At 36.8% G+C, this 23,398-nt stretch overlaps 1 protein-coding gene across 5 annotated transcripts in view; it reads left to right on the forward strand.

The window, feature by feature from the left end:
- pcdh1b (protocadherin 1b) overlaps nt 1–23,398 on the forward strand; it is a 272,809-nt gene that overhangs the window by 133,332 nt on the left and 116,079 nt on the right. Inside the window, exon 5 of one of the 5 annotated variants that reach the window (XM_051918523.1) lies at nt 10,267–11,767. The exons of the other annotated variants lie outside the window; for them this stretch is intronic. Within the exon in view, the coding sequence (XP_051774483.1) occupies nt 10,267–10,322 (56 nt within the window). The 3' untranslated portion in view covers nt 10,323–11,767. Of the gene's footprint in view, nt 1–10,266; nt 11,768–23,398 lie in introns of those variants that run through there. 5 annotated transcript variants of the gene reach the window in all.

Below are 23,398 nucleotides of genomic sequence, written 5' to 3' on the forward strand. Positions count from 1 at the left end.
ACTGGCACACCGGGCCTGTCTCGCACTATTCTCTTTCTCTCCCTCTGTTTTTATATTTTCCCTCTCTCTTGCATGCCAGTTGAACTTCACAGATGAATACAGCATAATTTATTGAAAATGACCTGCTAAATAGCCAGAGACCTTCTCTCTTTTGGAGTTCAGGAAAAAGATAAATTCTTTCCTTTTCATCTCTATTTGTTTTCCCAGAGAATGATTACATGCCACTGACCCAATACAAATCTGCAGTTATAATAGGCTTTTTGTAAAACAAAGATAAAGCTTCAGAGAAACAAAGTAGTTACCACACACAAAGGATGGCTGAGTAACATTTATATGTGAGATTACAGCAGATTTAAAAACAGAGGGGTGTCTCTATCATCTGTTTCCCTCTTTTTCCAGCTTTATATACACGCTCACACACTTGGAGGAACAGTGGGGTCTGATCTTGCCCAGGGCACAGGGAGTCGTGCTCACACTGTGGAAAGGAGCCAGTGATTGTAGAGAGGTCCCATAGTGCCCAGAGGTTGCACTGTGCATTCGCGCATGTGTATGTAGCCACACTAACACTCCTTAGGGGGAGGAAATACACATCACGGGTCAGCTGCTGTCACTAGAGCACATCCACTCATCTGGAGGAATAGAGCATATTTGAGCAGTGGTAGATGGGAGAGAGATACTCGGCACTGAATACATGTCGGTGTATTGTTGACAGAGTAAAACACTTGTATAAGTAGTATACGTGTTTACGACATTGATTCATATAAAAAGATAGCTGAATATATCAAACCATCCTGCACGCTAACAATCCTATCACATATCATTTAACTCAGTTCAAGTGTTTGTATAGTGCTTTCCACAGTACATAATGTTTCAAAGCAGCTTTATAGAAAATGCTTGTTTTAAAGTCACAGTTTAGGAAGTATTTTTCTATCAGCCAGAGATGAGTGTATCAATGTCCATATGGCAGTAATATACACTCTTAAAAATTAAGGTTTTTAATTGGCATTTATGGTTCCATGAATAACCTTTAACATCCATTGCACGAAAGGTTCTTTATAGAGGAAAAAGGTTCTTTAGATTATTTAAATGTTCTTAGAAAAAAAAAGTTCCTTTAAAGGATTAGTTTACTTTAAAATGAAAATTACCCCAAGCTTTACTCACCCTCAAGCCATCTTAGGTGTATATGACTTTCTTCTTTCTGATGAACACGATCGGAGTTATACTAATAAATATCCTGACGCATCCAAGCTTTATAATGGCAGTGAACGGGACCAACGTGTATGAAGCTGAAGAAAGTGCATCCATCCATCATAAACGTACTCCACACGGCTCCGGGGGGTTAATAAAGGCCTTCTTAAGCCAAGCAATACGTTTGTGTAAGAAAAATATACATATTTAACAAGTTATAAAGTAAAATATCTAGCTTCCACCAGACCGCCTTGCGTATTCAACTTACGAAGAAAGTGTAATGCCTCTCGCAGTTCAAAACGCTTATGCTACACCTTACGCCTTCTGTATTCAACTTATGAAAAAAGCGTAACTGATGTGACGTCAGTTATATGTTATGTGGTTTGTTAACTTCATGTATTCAGTTAAGCTACCACAATGAACGTGTTAAGGCTGTGACACACAAAGCCAACGTCAAAGAACTAGCAGCGACAAAAAGGAAATAACTTTCTATATCAGCAGGTATCAATAGTCTATATTTGTCATTCAGAAAGGGAAACTGAAGCTAGGATTGCAGATATACAAACCATAAAAAAGAAGTGCTTGCTTACCATTTTGAATATCAATCATGATGATCACTTTCTTCATTCCAGGCGGCTCATCTTGTAATAAAAATTTTTGCATATTGGAATGCTCAGATAAGATGATGTAAATTAGAACAGCTTTTTGTCTGTGCTGTCTTGACTTCTTTGCTCGCTTTCATCACTTTTATTCTTAACCGCTGACTCATTCGCTAAACTGAACGGCCAATCAGAGCGATATCTCTCACCGACGGCCCAGACGCTGATTCAACATGCTGACTCGGGGCAAACTGTTGCCAAAGTGAGCCAGACTACATCGGACGTGTGGAACACACTGCAAAAACCCACAGACATTCACTGACCGTCGGCTTGGTGTGTCACGGCCCTTAGGTAGCAATTACAACGTGTGCTCATAATGATTACAAAATAATGATAATATTACAATATTTGGATAATAATTGAAAGTTTTGCATGTCAATCCAAAGTTAACGTCAAATCTTCTGAATTGTCGGTGTCACCTGAAAACATTGCAAAGGTTGGATCCAAACTGGAGCTGGCGCAACCTGTAGTTACTCCTGGATGGACATCCCGAGGTATAAACAGGGTAGCAAAAGGAGAAGAAAACCAAGTAACTAGCTCGAACTGTAGAAAATGAAATAAATAAATGGATCAAAGCTTTCAAGATCTAATTGAGGTCTAACCAGGTGTGTAGTCAGTATCTGACAGCGGTCTTCACTGTAAACATTTGTTGCCACAAGAAGCAACAGAATGCACAGTTGTTAACGAAGCATGTCAGTTTAATGACCGATGCCAGTTCATGTGAAAAACATGGATTTTATCTCCGTCAACAAGCAATTAGCTGCCTCTCTCTTGCTTTTCTCTCGTCTCTGGTGATCAAAGAGTGTTTTTAAAGACTGTGATCTGATGAGTGGAAACCAGTGACTGGAAGGAAACAGTCACTTAGCATCTCTGTATTTGTGTGATCATCAAAACCTTGGCCTTGTGAAATTTTAATTGATTGTTCTTTTTTTTTTTTTTTTTTTCTGGGCTTGATGGGTTTTTAACTATTTTAAAATTATATGTAGTATTTTTTCAGAAGCCTAAAATGACAGATGACAGTTTTCCAGATAGCTTTTGCAAATGAATTCTAGCAAAGAGGAATATATATATATATATATATATATATATATATATATATATATATATATATATATATATAGCTGTCCTATCAGTGTAGTGGTGAGACAACATATGTGGTGAGATGACATATGTATATGTACGACATGTTATGAAGGCAATCCGTTTCCTTTGACAATGTTTAGCAATTTTTTTTTACTACAGAATACTGAAATTGGCCATTCAAAACGGAGTATTCTTAAGAGCAGTGTAAAAAATAAAAAAGTTTTGACATTTTGCTCAACATAAAGCTTAAACAACCCTTGTCCCATAAATACTTAATCCGTAGGAAAGAGAAACGGAGGATGGCAAAAGGATGAGAGGGAGGTAGACATAAAAACATGAGAGATGAAGAGACCCAGTGCTAGCTAAGAGGATTAATAGTCATATGTTGGCATGGAGACGAAGTTGGCCACACGATTAGACAACCTTGCCTTTATTGTATCAGCCACTTCTTTACAGAGTCTGATGAGTGAGCTGTCGTCTTAGAAAATCCAAGGCAGGAAGTGCAGAACGAATGAAAGCGGAATGCATGAAACACTCCAGCGGTCTGAGAAGTCTAAGAAGTCTCTTTCAGATCCGGTGCTTCAACAGTTACAGAATCTTTCCCCCTCCCTTTACAGAGTCATTGTCAGTGCCGCCTGGATCTCTAAACAGTCACTCACAGTACTTTTGTCTCTGGGCTGGATAGATCCTCTGACATCATGGCAGTTACAGCTGAGCGCTCATGGATGAACTATCTGTGCGGCATCTCAACCAGGCCCACGCACACATACAGAACACACACAACTTTATGATGCTATTGAGAAAATACGCACTAGAGTTTAGAGTAATTTTATCTTACTTTGACATTTTATTGTCAAGACTTACATGCTTGTTGGGTTTGGCTAAAGAGATAAATCCTCATAGCCCCAGGTTTTTCTTCAAGAAGTAAGCTAAATTAATGTTTCTAAAAGTAAGCTAAATTAATGTAATGTCTCAGACATTCTTTTTTTTTTTTTTTTTTTTTTTGGTAAAAAAGAGCAATTAACTTACTGTACCTATAATTTGAGAAATACAATCCTGATTTATTTTGACTATTAATGCAGTAAATTATTTAGACATTTTTGACAATTTTCTGAGCAGTTTTAGCTGTGGATATAATTAAATATAATGTTATTTAAAATATATTTAAAGAAAGTCAGTGTAATATATATAAAGTTAATGACTGGATTGTTACATCATTATGCCAGTAGGTGGTGACAAGTGACTATCTTTACGAGTGAGTCACTGAGTCATTCAACTTATTTGTTCAAAAACACTGATTCATAGTCAGGTTAGATGCCATATTGTGTTTAACACGGATGAAAATTAGGCTACATTTGCATTGACTGTATAAAAAATAAGCACTTAGATCACAATGGTGTTCACAGCTCACCATTTTTAACTGTCAATTTATAGATTTTTTTTGTTTACTGATTTTTTTTTTTTTTTTTTTTATCACATCATCTGAACAATCGGTATGTTGTTAAACAGTAGTATAATCCATTGAATGTACTTCGATCCACAATGTACTTCTATCACTTACAGCTTCATTTTCATTCTTGTCAAAAAACTAAATATGGTACTATCCTCACAAGATCTATTAATTCCATGACTGAAACAGGATTTCTCACAAATCTGTTGTGTGACTTTAGTAACGAAAATCAATCCAGTCCGAATCAATACATGAAATCACATGTATTGATTAAATTTAAAAAATAATAATAATAATCTTGTCCGAATAATGCTTCTGACTGACACGTGTCCATGATGCGATAAGATTTCAGCAACAAGTCCGTCCACACCAGACGCGACATGACTATGAGATGCAACAAAATCAATCAATCAAAAATTACAGCCAATCAGAAGCATAAGGGGGGCGGGCTCTCTCTGCAAGTGCTCTGCATGCACCAAAATGAGTAATAGCATAATCAAATTCATATTTATTATTAAACCATTTTAACATGATTAAATATTCATTCTGAATGACTGAAACAATCTTTGTCATTACATACACTTGTTTGTTCACATTTTCAGTTTGAACATTCTTGTTGCTTTTATTTTCAAGATCTGAGGTGAATTATCCATTGTTGCTTTCAAAGGCCATAAAGGCTTTTTAGGCCATTAAGGCCATTAAATTCTTTTAACATTAAATAAAGCACATAATCAGTACCTGAGATTATCATTGTCATACTTTGTATGTTGTTGCTCCAGCTGCGACATTGCACATAATCGTCGCGTATCGTTGTTGTGGCTGACTCTGATTAACTCTGACCAAAACACTGATTAACATGGAACTGGAAAAGATACCTTTTATCACGCGTTGCAGTGTCATGTCACGTCTGGTTAGGACACGGTGTCACAGATAGGTCATCGCGACAGCTGCTGTGCCCAGTGAGATGCCGAGGGTGCATCCCCTTTCCTAGGCACCCTCAATGGGTTTTGAAAGGCAAGCCCAGACACACACATACTGTCTCCCACTGGTACCAGGTACCCTCACTATGCTTAAATGTCCCATGCTGGGCCTGTGGCACACGCACATGTCTAACGTGCATCCATGCTGTGTTGTCTCACTGTGTGGAGATAATAACAAATGTTGCTCATGCGGTCGACCCTAAAACCTTCTCCATACTACCCGTAACATGTCTCTCACAGAGCCGTATGTTTCACAGTATGAAAAAGAACTCACTAAAGTGCCATACGCCTGGACAAAAGAAGGACCTTGAATATCTCTTAGCTTCTTAATGAAGTTCAAAGTTTCTGAAGACTTCGCCGAGCCAAGTGACTGCTGACTGTCTGAAGCGTCGCAAGGCCACTAAAGAAAATCCTGTATCTATCAAGTAGTCACGCTGCTGTCAAACCAAACATTTCTCAGACAGTAAATTGTCTATAGACTCGAATCAGTTCATCGTTGTCTCATAAAATCTGTTGCTATGACACTTCCGCAGCCATAAATCACAGTTTGTCATTCAGCTGTTGATACAAAATGGAGGATATGGAGATTTTCTGAGGCCAGCACTCTGTTTGTACCTAGTTAGACAGAGACGGTTTTATTTTCAGCCGTCAGATGAACGGCTCGGTTATGATTGTTAGACAACTTGAATAATGGCCTTAAGAAAGTAGACGAATGGAGAAAGAGATAAATAAAGACATCAACAAACAATGAGGTGTCAGTGCAAGTATGATCACATTTGCCGGGCAGACGGCGATGCAACATTTATCCTTCTTCTGACAGATAGCAGGAGGGAGAATGAAAGGCGACCCCGCATCCAAAATTGTCATCATTGCAATTTTTTGACAGACAGCTTAGTTGTTTCAGTTGAAAGCGTTCAGGCAGAGTTATTGGTTTGCTGGCTATGCTACAAAAAATTGGATGCAAAAAAAGTAAATAACTAAAAATATAGGGGAGAATTTCCCCCTTTATTTTCTTTGCTTTATTTTACAGCTTGGTTATTTGAAAATAAGCAAATCACATTGCAATCTCTCTTCTTTCCCTCTCAGTCTTTCTTTCCACGCTGTTTGGTGTGGGATTAGAGCTCTTGAGCTATGTTTAAATGGTGTTTATGCAAATAATCACTAGCCTCAGCACAATTATTTAAAGTGCTAACAACAGAAAAATGCATCTCGCTCAGGCTGACAGCAGTCACACTCCCACTTACTGTGGCCATCTGCCTGTGGCGTAACACACATTTTTTACTCTCTTTTCCTCTTAAAGGTTTTGAACAAGCACTGTTAATGTGTTGTCATTGTTAATAATCAGAAAGAGGTTGGAAGCCCCTAATTTTCCTTAATTTTGGGCTTTTGAAGAGTTGGTAATTTTATTTTTGGATTTTGATTTTTTTTTTTTTTTACTGAAAAATGTAGTTATTAGGATGTGTAATTTATTAAGCCAGCTGGCTGGGGTGTACAGGGATCACTGTAAGCAGATGGTTAGTTAACTTTTGTTTATTTTACCACAATATATCTGATAATAGTTAGCAGATAAATAGATAGTAATGTTGTCCAATTGAACAAAGTCATCCTTTTGTTGTTGTTGTTGCTGCTGCTTTTAGGGAATGGCTTAAAAAGCATATTGGAATAATTCTGAAGTAAATAAAACTCACCAAGCAATTGGCTGGTAACTTTATTAAGAACTGCAATTAATAAATGTTTAAAATTGAATAGTAACAAAGATAATCAGACCCTCATTGATGTGTTTTTTTTTTTTTTTTTTTTAGATCTTTCACATAATGTTTTTGATTTTTCACAGTTCAAACATGTTTTACATTTGTTAGTGCACACACACACACTAAATTTCTTAAGGATCATGTGATACTGAAGACTGAAGTAATGGCTGCTGAAAATTCAGCTTTGCCATCATAGGAATATATTATATTTTATAATATAATAAAATAGAAAACATCTATTTTAAATTGTAATGTCACAATATTACTGTTGTATTTTTAATCAAAGAAATGCAGCATTGATGATGAAAAGAGAATTCTTATACAAACTTTTAAAAATCTTATCAACCCAAACTTTTTAATAGCACTGTATACTGTAAAACTCAATAAGTTCAGAATACTCAAAACATTTGAGGAACTAACTCATTTTTTTAAGTTAGTAGAACTTAAAATTTTTGTGACAAGTGGGGCGGGGCCGAGAGCCGTGGAAGCGGTTACAGTTAATTTACATAAACATCACATTCATGTCTTGGTTAAATGTTAGATAGTAAATAACACGTGCTATTATGACTATCAAAGAGACTGTCATTATATATTTGCATGTATATAATCAAACAACATACAGTATATATGGTCTTAAAATTTTGCAGCCCATCCTCAACCTAACCACTGGCTCTACTCTACAACAATGGTAACCCTACAAAACTAACAAAACAGAACCCCCTGTAAATCCCAAAATAATACAACATTAAACACTAACGTATGTCTCCCTAAGTTAATCTTGTGCAAAAACACACAAAATAACACTTAATTTCAACATTTATTTTCCTTATACAGTCTGATGCAAAGCATGCTGGGAATTAGAAATCAGTTGCAACTCAATCATAATAAGTTCAGCTTACTACAATCAAATTTTGAGTTCACTCAACTTATTTCTATTAAGTACAATGAACTTTCATTATTATTTGAGTGAAACAAACTCATTTCATTTCATTAATTTCACTGTTCGGTTTTACAGTGTACCTATTTTTCCCCTTCCTGTGTCTTTTTTTTCTCCCACTTATTTTAACACTTTATTTTTTATCTGTCGACCTTTGTACAACTTACTAATTTGTTACATTGTTAGACTTCAGTAACATCTTTGATGACTAGAGTATAAACCCTGTGCACTGAGATGACTCTGGGGTTCATCCATCTATAGAATCAAACCTCATTCTAGAGTTGAAAATCACTGAATTGAGAGGAGTGGAAGGGATCCAGTGGCAAGAACAACAACAGTACATCACGTCAGGAGGTAACCTCTGACGCAGGTGCTCATGGGAAGGTGCTAAACGGGTGCAGTGGCAGGCTGTGAGCCTCATTAGGCCCAGATGCTCCCCGACACACTCACAGACTTGCATATACACACTTCGACAGATGTCGAGGTTGCAGAGGTGAGGACCAGGATTAGGGAAGGGCTCTTGTCTCAGTGATTAGATCTGAGAAAACAGCTTGAGCAAGGCCACTAAAAGCCCTTTTGGGTGCACCTGAAGCCATAAACCAATGACTGTGTGTATATGTGCATGTGCATCCATACAAAAACACCTCAACTTCATTATAGTGGAATTATGGTCATGTTCATAATATAATTTTTTGTATTCATGTTCTTTTTTTGTGCAGAAACCTGTACGTTTGCATCTTCAGACAGTAATAGCAGTTCCTTAATAATAATTGTCCTTGCCACATGTACATGCTTGAGATACATTGAGATGTGGTGCTCATACAAGCGAAGTCAGATCCAATACATCCTATGTTGTATCCTTTTGTCTTTTATCCATGTATCGATTCCTATCCACCCTCAAAAAAAAAATAAAAAAAATAAATAAAGTAACAGCAGGGCTCAACAGTAAGATGTTTTATATCTGTCTGTCTATCTATCTACAATCAAATTTTGAGTTCACTCAACTTTTTTCTATTAAGTACAATGAACTTTCATTATTATTTGAGTGAAATGAACTAATTTCATTAATTAACTCTATCTATCTATCTATCTATCTATCTATCTATCTATCTATCTATCTATCTTCCTCCTTATTGTTGAGCCCTACGTACATTTAAGTTTAGATCATCCTAAATAAATCTCACAAAATCAATGAAAAAGACTTTATATTATGTAACTTTCGCACCTTACACCTGCGCATCAAAAACGATGGGTCAGCAGCAGGCAGTCCTGAATACAAAGCCAGCGCGTCGCCTTTAATGCAGTGATAAAAAGTCTGTGTCTGTATTAGTGACATGCGGGATCCGTAAGGCGCACACTGGTCTCTGGACAGATTGCAGCAGCTGGTGTTTGTGTCAGCAGGGTACAGTGAAGCAGTGGCTGAAACTGTTACTGTGCAGTGCCTCATTGCCTACTGATGAGATGAAATGTCAGTTGCATTTCTCCTGCTGATCTGCACCCGGTAGGCAAGCTGTGCCTACTGCGTGAAGAGTCTGTGTCCTAACATTGTGAGAGACCTCTGGATCAGTCATTGGCTGTAAAAGCAGTGTTGGCCAGCAGGAACTGTTTTGGAAAAAATATCGTAGTCACTCTTGCTCTATTTCGTGTAACGAGTCTATCTCAACATTGTATCTTAGCAAAGAGTAACAGGGATTGTATGGAAACTTTTTGGGGACTTTTGACTTTTTCATTTTGTGATTTCCTGGCCATATTCTATAAATTATGTTCAACAGCACAGAGAGAAAAAAACCAACTGAGAGCACGGCCATCTGTGCAGTGCTGTCGTACAAGTGCGGACTAAGGGGGGCAGGTTTGTTCAAATCAGAATGAAAGTCTCTGAATGAACTTTGCAAAGACAACGTACCCTCTAAAAAGTTTTGTACATGCTCTGTGTGACATAAATGGCTTGTATATAAAGCTGCAATGTAAAAGTGTTAATTACAGCAAAATAAATGTAATAATTGATAACAGTAAAGGAGCTCTAATCCCACATTTTGAGCAGGTTTTTGGTCTTGCCCCCTTGCTCTTCTCACCACCTTATGTTGTTTACATATATTCGTCCAAAGATATGTTTTAATTGCACTATTAATATTTATCTATTTATTTTAATAGAAATATTTTGCATGGAATGTATTGCGTTCCAGTACGTGAGTAGTAAGTCGTATCTATCCTCTTGTAGGTGCAGTAACGGGCGTTGACCAAGAGAAGGGGGCCGGCCAAAAAAGACTGCCTTAAACATTCTTCTTTTTCCAAAATGTTTTTCTTTTTGCTCTGCGGGAGTAAGACAGAGCTTGCCTCTTGTCACAGATTGCCATATCACATATCTCTTCATCTCTGAAATATATATAACTACCTTTTTTTCGCACATAAACAATGAGAAAACCAAATGGACAAAGTCGGAAAGGAAAAGCTGACTGAAAATGGGCGTCTGTCCGCTGATGTTTGTCACCCCAACCCTGACGTTTTTTTTCTCCATAGCTTTTTGGGAGTGGATATCTCTCATCTAAGGACACTGCAAGGAATTTGGACTAATGGATTTGTGATCTCTCCATTTTTGCCTCTCCTCCGCTGTGCATTTCTTCCCTTTGCTATGAACTCTTTTATATGGACTTGCCCCCTTCCTCTCTGCTCCTGTCCTCTTTGAACCCCATTGGAGTCTTACTATCATTGCAGTCACCCTGGGTTTGGTAGGTATGTCTTTCCTCTGTCCTTCTTCCCACTTTTCAATATCCTCTCCTCACTTTTCTCCGCTCTATCTTTTTTTCTCTGCCACAGCCAGACCATTCACATTCATTGAAAACCCACCTAAGAGGACTTAATAGCTCCTGTAATGCACTCTGACCTCTTATCAAATACAGTAATGCTATTTTCCCCCATAACTCACAGTCTTTCTCATCTCGCTACATAAAAAAAAAAAAAAAAACGGGAATGTTTTATGATAAAGAGGAAAGGCATTGCAACCGACTCGAATGACGAATTTGCACTTTGCTTTATTTTTTCCCCTTCTTATTCTTGTCTCCCCTCCAAAAGACTCTAAGTGAAAAGAAGCAAGAGTGAAAATTACGCTTAGGTGAGAACATTATCTCCGTTTTGGCTTCTTCATACCCGAACGGAGCTCAGTGCCATAGAGTGTCAGCCAGTCGAGTTTGTTAATTAGATTGGTTGACTGTAACATGAACTCCATTCCAGTCTCTTTCTCACTTTCTCTCTCTCTCTCTTGCTATGAAGGCAATGACCTCTTTGCCTCACACCAATGACTGTGCCACAATGTAACACAGACACCAAATACACGTTTGCCTTTGAACTGAGGACACATATTGATGTGAATATTGTAGTCACTGACATTCCTCCGTCTCTACATTGGGAATGTGTAAATATGTAACTAGCTCTGAATGATATTTATCAAATATATATAAATATATGGTACACCTGACAGTATGTCCGTAGTGTGAAAACTTATTTTATGATCACATATGGGATTTTACTTCTCTGTGTGTCTGAGACAGATTACAAAAGCAGTAGATAGGGAGGCTAGATTAATGTCATGAGTCATTTACTTACATTAAGCCAGTGATAGAGATTCTGTCGGCTCTGCACAGTCTAGCAGAAAGTGCTGTTCTTGTGAATGTACTTTGTATTCAGCCATTTTTAGTACAATAAATGGACTTATCAACATCCGCTTGCTGTGTATGTAGTTTTACTAACAGATGAGCAGTTTAAATGCATGAGACCAGCTGTTATTGGACTGAAAAAAAATACTGTGATGACATTAGATGCTGAAACTATGGTATTTTAATATATACCTTGATACTGAATGAGTACCATATTCATGTGTAATGATATTGGTATAGTACTCCAAGGTGCTTCATCTTATATACATATATATATATATATATATATATATATATATATATAAAACAATTGGCCAAACAAATTGTGTGTATGTACAGTATGAAATCAGAATTTAAAACTTGGGTACATGTACATTATGTACATACATGTACACACACACACACACACACACACACACACACACACACATACATATATATATATATATATATACACACATTTAGTAACCAGTAATCTTGATGGTGTTTGTTATAAGTTTTTTTCATGAGTCACGAGAACTGAGAATGTCAAATATGACAACTGCAAAAGAAGTCAAGAGCTGATGAAAGACGAAATGCATAATGCAAAAACATATGAATTATTATTTAGGTGAACTGTGAATTTGTTTTTGAAGTAGACCGCGCTTATGTATTTTTTTCCCACTTCACAGTCTCTGTTGAATCATAAAGCAACGATCAACAATATCTTATTTCCTTTCTCAGAGAGAAAAGAACAACACTCCTGCATTTGCATATCAGTACCCAAGGTGGTCAAGGAGAGAGATGACAGAATGTGACATTTTTATTCAGCAGGAAGAAATCAACAGAGCTATTGTTGCTATCTGAGTGGTATTTAAGGTCCAAAATAATATTGAGTGAATCATTAAAGGAGTGCAGGGTGAGGGTACAAGTGTGTGTGTTTTGCTTGAGTGGGTGTAGTAGCAGTAATCACAAAACACATCCCAGGAAACTGCGACTCTATTTTCACGTTCTAATTTGGGCAGAGCTTGATGACAAGTTGAAAGACATGCTTTTTGTTTTTCCACTCACACCTTGCACAAACACGTCGTGCATTTGTGTACGAGTGGGTTGTGAGAGATAGCGGTGATGTCAGCAAGCAACTAACGACATTTTAAACGGAAGGCGCGAATGAACTTAATTAAATCATAACTTGCAGGGCTAATTAACACCATGATAAATATCATTGTCCATCAGAGGTACAGCTCCCCTAGAGAAGATCTGATCTTCTCACTTTTTTCTATTTGAAGAAATGTGTACGATTGTACCACTTAAACCTGAAAAAAAAAATTTCTCTCTCTCACAACCCACTTGAACACAAATGGCACTAGTAAATTTGAAATGCAAATTTGAATTCTAAATATGAACTGTGTACATTTGATATCTAGACGTGATGTAAAAAATTAGATTTTTTATGATGTATTTTATAGTTTTGAATTTGTAAATTTAAATTTTAGATGTAAACTGTAAAAAAAGTTTTTTTTTTGTGACATTTTATATATATATATATATTTGTTGAGTTTGTAGTGGTGAAATTAACTCTAAATATTCTGTTAAAATTACAGTTTCAACGTAATGCTGTTTTAAAAATGCAAATCTATAAAATAATTGTTTACAAATCTAAAAATAAAAAAGCCACAAAACAGTTTAATTCATGTTTCCTGATCCCTTCCAGCTATTATCAGGTTTAACTTAAAGGGATAGTTCACCCAAAAATGATAATTTACTCATCATTTATTTTGAAGAATGTTGGTAAACTGAAAGTTGATAGTAGCCATTGACTTCCATAGTTTTTTTTTCTTTTTTTGACATGTCAGGTGTTGCCCTGTGGCCTCCAGACTTACACACACAATCATTTTGTCTGAATAAGTAGGCTTGAGTGAACATTAAGTCTTTGCGGCATGTGTGTATATGTGCGTCTGCATTTGTATGTTTGTCTTAAGGGCACTACCTACATGAACAGGCTGTGTATGCTCTGAGACAGATGGTGTGAGGCAGTGTTTGGCTAAACAGGGCATTTACCTGTTACCACGCAATCAATCAGTACAGGCAAACTCACATGCTCAGCGCATTTCCAACACCTCTAGCGCAGATGTGTTCTAGTTTCAGATATACGAACATGACCACGCTATTCTCAGATCGGTATATCCCCCCGGGGTCCTCACACAACTATATCCCAGTGCCCTGCTCAAGATGGCTAAGGACATGCCTGACTGTAAAGAGAATCCCATTAGCGAGGTCTTTAGTGTTTTGTGGGTCGGTTTTGGCCCGTCCACTCGAACTGGCACAATGCTGGCCTAGCGCTGGGCAAACAGAGAGTGCTTATTATAGTGCTGCGCTTCTGTGCCAGCCTAGCCAAGCCTGACAGCACCAGCTCACAGCATAATCCACTCTCTCCACCTCCATCCTCCTCACTGTTTTCCAAATTACCTTCCTTCTCTTACACTCCATAGCCTGTCACCCATCCCTTTACTGTCATTTTGCATATGCGGATTTTACTTATTCCATCATGTTCAAACAGGAAAAAGATTGGCAGTTTATTTGTCATTGGCTGTTTCTTTGTCAATCAATTCCATTTTGAATATGTGTTCGAATATCCAGATTTTGGTTGACTCACTTCACATGTTCTGTCGTTTTTATGGAAACTAGTTCCTGCCTTAAAATAAAAATAATTTCAATAATAATTATTATGAGATTAAAGTTGGCATAAAATGGAAAATAACCTTATCTATTTTCTATACACATCTTTTTGTGAACAATTCATCCATGCAAATGTTTCCTTCTATTTATTTATTTGGAGTTTGCAAAACTTTAACTTGATCAGACTTCTCTGAAATATGCTGTACAATATATACATATGCCACTATTTCTGTTATATTGCGACTTTGGGTTGAAATCACAATTGCGAGATATAAGACAGCGTGTAATTTAAAGTGTCGATTACGAAAAAATATCACGTTGTGAGATATAAAGTTATAATATATGGTATAAAGTCGCAATTATTAGAAAAAAGTCACATTGTGAGGTTTAAAACCACAATTATGAGTAACAACGTCACAATTGTGAGTTATAAAGACACAATGTGTGGCATAAAGGTGCACTTATTACAAAAAATTCCCATTGTGAGATTTAAAGCGCAATTACGAGTAAGTCACAACTGTGACATATAAAGACACAATGTGTGGTATAAAAAGTGTTGGGGGTAACTCATTACAAATAACTTGAGTTATGTAATCAGATTACTAGTAAAGTAACGCATTACTTTTTCAACTTGCAACGAAATATCTAAGTTACTTTTTCAAATAAGTAACACAAGTTACTTTTTCACATTTATTGACTGACGGCTCTCCTGTCCCCATGTTGAGAGATACAAAGCGCAGAGGTGTTGTGTGCGCTCTGTAAACATAATGGTTATTGTAGTTCTAGACTAAATGTGATCATGCATTTACTCATCTCACTTGCACAAAAACATTCAGTATTCCTTAAAATGAATAAAAACTGTGAAATGCAATCTCAGAATTTTACGCAAACCTGTAATAATTAACTATATTAAATTACACAAATATACTTTGGTTTCACAGACAGGGCTTAGCCTAAGCCAGGATTAGACCTTAGTTCAATTAGGACATTTAAGTAGCTTTTATAAACGTACCCTAGAGAAAAACATTAATGGTGTGCATCTTGAGACAAAACGACGGCACTGACATATTTTAAGATATGTCAGTACAAGTTGCTTTCATTAAAACAGCTTAAACATGCATTTTAGTCTGAGACTAAACCTTGTCTGTGAAACTGGGGGTTTATGTATTTAATCTCATTTTATTAACCAGTGTCTTTGCAGCTGACCTTTAATGATGTAATAATAATGATCTAATTCAACCATACTAATAAGCAAAAATTACTTTAGATTAGATTTAGAAATAAGAGTGTTGAACTTCCTTCTCCTGTATCCTATTCTTCCGTAATCCAGAATGGCAGCACAGCTGAAAGGTTTGTTTGAGCTGCGCCCTCTACTGTACAGGTGTAAATATGCATTTCCTTCCACTTTAGGCTAAGTCATTTCACTTTTGGTGTGAAGAGGCCTTAACATTTGCCAAAAAATATAACTTTTTTGTTGTTATTAAGAACAAACAAACAAGCAAGCCCAGCCCAGGTGAGAAAACGTAATGCAAAAGTAATGTAACACATTACTTTTCATAAAATGTAACTAAGTAATGCAATATTGCAATGCGTTACTTTTAAAAGTAACTTTCCAACACTGGGTATAAAGTTGCACTTATTAGAAAAAAAGTAACGTCGAAATTACAAGTAAAGGTCACAACTAGGAGGTATATAAGGTCACAATAAGTGTGTAAAGTCTCAATGACTAGACAAAAAAGTCACAATTGGGAGATATAGTATAAAAGTATAATATCCAGTATAAAGTTGCAATTTCGAGAAAAAAAAAAAAAGTCACAATTGCGACATATGAAGTCATAACGTCTGGTATAAAGTTGTGAGAAAGTTACAATTGTGAGACATAGTCAAAAACTTATTTTTATTTTATGGTGTTTTTGTAAGAGTTGCCCCTCTGTTTGCTTCACTTGTCAGAGTTCATCTCAATTTGTTTTCTTTCATTTCTGTCCTGGTGTCTCCCTCTGCTCTCCATACCCGCTTAATTTTCAGTCTCTGCAAACCTTCTTTTTCCACAGTGTTTGTGATTTACAGCGTTATGTGTGATAGACAGGTTGAGAAGGGAATGAGAGACAGGCAGAGATAAGCAGATATCTGATAGAGAAGAAATGTGCTCCTGTGGCGAGGACGCTCGTTAGCGTTAGCAGTGGCTAATCCTCTCTTATTAATGGGCTCTATTGCAGTGCTGTTGTGTGCACAGAGGATTAGCTGTTGTTTGTCTCTCCTCCTGTGTTATGTTGTTCTAGCCTCATGTGGGTCAGAGGGGAGACTATTACTGAGCTGCCCTGTATAGCGGCTCACACAGACTCGTTTGGTGGTGATGCTTAGCATTGGTGTACAGCTGAATTTACAATGAAACCCCGGACACACACACACACACACACACACACACACACACACACACACACATACACACACACACACACTCACTCACTCAGAACCAGTTTATTTCTTACACCCCTAGTGCTTTTGGATAAGGGTATAGGATTTTGTGTGTGGGCTTGTTTTCTTTGGATGGAGTTTCTGGTAAGCCACAGGGCGAATGTGTTTCTGCCCCAGTTAGGCCGCCCTGCCCTGGCATGGCCTGAACTGGCATGAGTTGTGCCACTGATACCCGTGGGCACTTGTTATTCTAGAGCACAGAGGACGTGGGCAGACACTTGTAACAAAAAGCCCCACAAACACCAGTCACCGAACGCCTCTACGTTCTGAACTCAGGTCAGCGTCAGTGTGCCAAAGACTTGCTCATTCCTAAATGTCACAGAACAAATTCATTTTGAGCTGAAAGTGGTACTGCTTTCAGCCGAAGAGTGTTGAAACAAAGGCCTTTATTCTTTACTGTCCTGTCAATATGTAAAGCAGAGAGATCACAAACTGATCACAAACTGAAACAAATGCAATTTGCACAATATTTTTTTGTTTTTTAGTCAAAAGCAACTGTGCTCTTTAAAGCTAGTTAAACACTAATTTTGTGCTCTTCACTTTCTGGGGAAATAACCTGGTTTATTTTTTTATTTTTTTCCCTCTACGGCTGAGATATAATGAATATTTTATCATAAAATATCTCACTTTTCATCTTTAAATAACCAGTAGCCTTTATTTAAAGGCACACCATCAGTAAATAATTTGCTATCACTAGTTGGACATATTCAGAAGAACATTTTATTGTCAAAAATGTGAATATACCCCTGAGCAGAAGGTAATATCTGTTTTCCAGCAAAGTAAAGAATTTGGGGCTTATAAAAGTTTTTTTTATTATTATTATTATTATTATTATTATTGTGTAGTACATTAGCATATTGATAGCTTCAAAGCTAACAGTCATTATCTAAAATAGTTATATGTAACCCGTGCTGGCAAAATGAGCAAATTTTCAAAAATGGGTTAGTGTTATTCTCACATTCTCTATTAAAAACCCTTTAAAATGATGTATGATTTCATGCACCTATCATAACACCTTTTCTAATCACCTAGCAACATACCTTTAGATCCCTGGTAATACAACCATTGGTGCAAACCAAGTCAAAACCCATATCTATAGGAAAATATATATATATATTTTCCATGATTCCGCAATTGTTTGATTAACATTAATGAAACAGACAGCCTATATTAAAACCTACTGTACCATACAGATCTAATATAATGTTACACATCAGATGTTTTTTTTTTCCCAAACAGTTAACCAAACATTCACTTAAGACATAACAGTTATTAGTTTGCGTGAATACTCACCAAGACAGATTTTTTGAAATACGGTAATTCTATGTATGTGTATATCGGGATCACACGCTGTCTGAGGCGTCTTTGTGCGCGCTCTTCGGATCTGTCAGTCAGCATGAGTAAAATAATTTTGTTTACATCTGCATGAGTTTGAAAATTACATTTCATTAGTTCAGACTCCAATGAATGACTGTGTTTTACAACGATACCAAACTTGTGCTGAGGGGAGCGCCAGTAGTCCAGAAGCGAGCAGAGAAATACGGCATTTTTAATGGTCAAAGGAAAGGTACTCCTCTCAGAAAATGTACAGATAAAGATACTTTTAGATGTGTAATAGCTATTTGGAGCATTGGGATCGCTAAATGAGGGCTTAATGAACTCATTTTTGTGAAAACCTCAATTTTGACCAAAATTGACATTTTTCACTTGTTTTGCCTGTAGCTCGAAATTAGCCTGTGTGCCTTCCAACACATTTTGCCAGCACAGGTCACATATTAAGTTACCACCCCACCTAAAAATAAATAAATAAATTAATACATAAAAAAATAAAATCCTGACTTTTCAGATATGCACTTATATTAAGTTATCAGCCATTTTAAAAGCTAAAACGAATATCACAGGCTTCACAGGTGTGATTGTTACCCTTTGAAGTCAGGGTGAAAGCAGGGTGAAGTCAGTGTGTGTGTGTGTGTGTGTGTGTGTGTGTGTGAGAGAGAGAGAGAGAGAGAGAGAGAGAGTGCTAGTGTGCTATCAGGGGACACTTTGCTCCTCTGTGGTGGATCTCTGTGTGTGTCTGTGTGTGTGTGCGTTACGTGTGTAAAGATGTGTACCGTGGAGAGATCTCACAGTGTGTGGCCAGTAGAACTATTGTCCTGGTTAATTAGCAGCACAGCAGTCATATCCACACACTGGCCTTCAGAGCTCTCTGACACACAAACGCACACAATAGCGAGTACATTGTGTTGATGTTTCATACACTTGCACCACGCTCACGCTGGCATGTCCTTCAGACCACTCTCATGTATTGTTTGTGGCTCTTCTCTGTCCTCTTTCGCCCCTTGAAACTATTCTTTCTATCATCATTAACTTTAAACATCACCATCAGCTTTGTTCTTTTAACCATTTTATCTTCTTAAGCTATCGGCATTTTTGGCCCTGTGGACTGACTTTTGCCAGAAAACACACACTTTCACTAGCTTTATTTTTCTAACTAACAATGTTTAACAGTGGACACCCATGCGTCATAGGAGAATTCTCATTTCCATCGCATTTGAAGTCATGTGTTGTATTTGATATCATTGTGTGAAATGATTAAACATTGTAAAAATGGCCAATACGTTTGTTTTGCTAAAACTAATTTCATGACTAGAATTTTATGTATCCTAAATACACACAATTAAATAATTAAAATGATACACAATAAAAAAATATTATGTTCACAGGTAATCATACTTTCATTTTTTTCACACATCACATACTCCTATTTTAGACTAATGAAGGCATAAAAAGGTTCAGTTTCCAAGAAAGTTTTAAAGTGAGCATCATACACTACTATTCCAAAGTTTGTGTTCGGTAAGATTTTTAATGTTTTTTTAAAAGAAGTCTCTGTTGCTCACCAACGTTGCATCAATTTAATCCAAAATACAATATAACAGTAATATTGTAAAATATTATTATTTTATTCTTATTTCAGTATGTTTTAAAATGTAATTTATTCCTGTGATGGTAAAGCTGAGTTTTCAGCAATTACTCCAGTATTCAGTGTCACATGGTCCTTCAGAAATCATTCTCATATGCTAATCTGGTGCTCAATGAACATTTCTTATCAATAGTCATGGAATTTCACCATCATCAGACCATTTTTACTTTTACTACCAGTGTTGCTCACAGTGTCAAGGCTTTTTATGATATGTCGCCTTTAAGGTCTTATGAAATGCATATTTATGCTCATTCTGGCCTTTATCAGTAGAGTGAGCTACTGTATTTGACTTTAGGGGTTCCCTCAAGAGGAAAATGGCATTAATTTCCATTTAAAATCAAAGCTCTTTCCTTAAGGTTTCTAGAGCGGGGATAGCAGTCAGACACAACACTTTTATTTATGTTTTTTCTTGTTGTGCAACTTGCAGACGAAGTGTCAGTGTTGCAAATAGAGTGTATGAGGCTTGTGCGCATTTGCTTGTTAGAGCCTCTGTGGCTCCTATGTATTTTCTCCCTAAAATCACTTTGTAATCAGCAAGTCCAGAAAGAAAGTAGGAGCATCACATCAACACAACCATTCCTGTTTCATTCCTACCCTACTATTTTACCTCATAAGACCCCAAAGCCAAGTTGAGGGAATCATAACAACGACTTGTCCTTGATAGTCTGCCAGAGAGAGCCAGAAAGCATCATGTGCACGTCGTGTTGAGCTGAAAGTAGATAATAGGATATTCCCCGTCTTTCAGCTTCAAACATTCACACCGTACTTCCTGTCAGGTGAGATACATGGTGGAAGTGAAGTGGAGAGGAAAAAAAAATAAATAAAGAAAAGTAATAATGGCATTGTGCACTCACTTTCTTGTGCCTTTTCTCACTTGTTTCTATTGTTATTCAGCTTCTAATCTGCAATGCAAGGGAATTAAAGCTGGGAGCTTTGCCCACTATCAGTAGCAGTGAGAAAAATGGATTGTGTTTAATAATGAATCAAACAAGTTCGGCAGCGCACACACACACACACACACACACACACACACACACACACAGCATACACACTTCCTATATTTCACCTTAAATATTGAAAGCCCATGATTCCGTGTGCACTTTTTTTGGTGGAGGAGAAGAAAGGAGAATACAAAAACAGAAGAAATACACAGCATATGAGGATCTTTTTTCAGGGCTGCCCTGTGTTGTTTTCCTTTGAAGAGTCACTGGTTTCCATATCCTGTGAGTTCAGCTGGGTGTCCGAAGTTCTCCAAACTCTAGAAGCTTGTGCTGATAGATAGACTATCTGTAAATTAAGCTATAATCCAGCGTGCCATTGCAGACTGTATTTTAGATCAGAGATTTGGCTCCCAACCAGTTGAAAAATGTGTTGCAAATCTGTTTCCACTAAGTCACAAACAGGAGGGAATATTTGTTAAATGCTAGTATTAAAACTGATCTAGCCATATAATCTTGCGTCATTAGGATAAAAAAAAAGTATCAAATAGGTGTATCAACTTATAAGGGAAGACAGAATGCTTTTTCAATCAAACTTTATGGTGCAAATTCAATTTCTTTTTTTTTCTTTTTTTTTTTTTTACTTTAGCTAATGCTAATATAATATTTAGCCTATTGTTTGTTCCATGTATTAGGCTTGCAAATTACATTCCCACTGTTTATTATTTTATAAAAATGTAAATTGTCTAATTTTGCCCATTTTATTTTAGTAATTGTTCAGATTTTGGCCCCATTTAGGTTCCTGATTATATTCTATACATTTTAAATATATGGCGCTTTGTTCGATAAGCTATTTTGTTAGTGTGTTGGGTCAGCGCTTGATTCCCGATGTAGAATCTGGGTCTTGAAGCAATAACCAGTTGAGAACCACTGATTTAGACCAACGTGGGGTTTGACCCAGAACAATAACATACTGACACAAATCTATTTCCTCTCTCACCAACCATCCAGTAGCTCCATTCCTTCCCCAGAGGCTTGAGAAAGAGAGAATAAGGAAGATAAGTTTGATTGTAAGCAAGGCTGCACATTGATTCATAACTAATGTACCCCTATGAGAAGGGTACGCGAGAAAGAGCACATTATTTATTGAAAAACAATAAATCAGGCATTTAAGATAATCTCTGGTTCGTTTTAGTTCAGTTTTCACTCCGTTTAGTTTTTACTCTAATCTTACTCGCTTAAAAAGATGTTTAAAAATGTGTTATGATTTCTTTTGGAAGTATTTTTTTTCTTTCGGTTATCTTATCTCATTTCAGCCTCTGACAAGATAGAAAAAGAAACACAGGCAGTCTAACTTGAGAGATACTCGCCCGAGGCGTTATTAGATTTAGCTTGTATTAACTCTGTTTAATACAGCAAGCCATTTTACTACGTGAAAAGTATGTGAAATGATGGTAGATCTGACTTATCTTCTGAAGTTTGTGTCTTCAGGAGCTAATCAACACGCAGATCAAATACAGAACTCAGTTCTGTTTTCATGTTCAGTGTGGAGAGAGAAGATGCTAAATGAAAGCAACGCTGCTTTTTTGTCTTTCCATTTTCTCAGATAATGATGGTAAATTTGGAATTTGGAGCATGAAATGATGCTACAGTGGCAGAGAGAGTGAGGGGGAAAGAGAGAGAAAGTAAGAAGAACAACAAGAAGAGGATAACAACAGAGACATCACAGAACTGTGCAGCAAACAAAACAATCATATTGCAGTTCTGAAAGCTGAACGTGTCCCATTGAGGGGAAGAATCGTTCAAAAAGGTCAAAACTTATCTGCATGACTGCACTCTTATAGGCAGGATGGGAAGCTGACTGTTTTAATATGTTCCCCTTAACAACAACAGCATAAAGCTACCCAGCCCAGCTTCCTGACGATTAAGTTAATGAGAGAATAGCTCGTTACTCTTCTTCTCAGAGCGCTGGATTTTCTCTTGCCCTTGAATTTCATATGCTGTTGTAAATCCACGAGCCTCCCCTAACAAAAGATTGCTTTTCTAACACATTTATCTCTTTTAATTACTGTTACTATTATTGTATTTTCTAGTCATCATATCAAGTACAGTATATTACATACCTTTCAACTTCACTGGTATTTTTGTATCACTCTCCTTGTTTGTGTTTGTTCCAGACATATTTTATGTATCTGTGTTAGTGGTGGGATTTTTCAGTGACTCTTTCTGCAGGTTACACAGTTCCACCAGTAGGTGGTGACAAGTTTATGAGCAAGTTATTAATTCGTTAATTCATTCAAAATATTTATCAAAACCTCCAATTCATTTAGAAATTAAATGTGATTGTGATTCATTCATTGAATCATTCATTTAACTGATGTATACAAAACCACTGATTCATTCAGGAATGAAAAAGTAAATTGCTGCATCTGAAATTATACTCTCTGAGTAGATACTTCTTTTTAATAAGTAATTACATTGCGTCCGGTACAAAAAAAAAAAAAATGTTCTATGTAATATGTAGAGTTGTCAAAAGTACCGACTTTGGTACCAAGTCGATACTGATATTTTAAAAATCTGACGCTTTGAGCGCTGTTGAGCGGATTCATAAACACCTCTGATTGGCCATTGTGTAGACACGCTCATCGG

The sequence above is a fragment of the Ctenopharyngodon idella genome, chromosome 14 (assembly GCF_019924925.1).
Source record: "Ctenopharyngodon idella isolate HZGC_01 chromosome 14, HZGC01, whole genome shotgun sequence".
In the NCBI taxonomy this organism is placed as follows: Eukaryota; Metazoa; Chordata; class Actinopteri; order Cypriniformes; family Xenocyprididae; genus Ctenopharyngodon; species Ctenopharyngodon idella.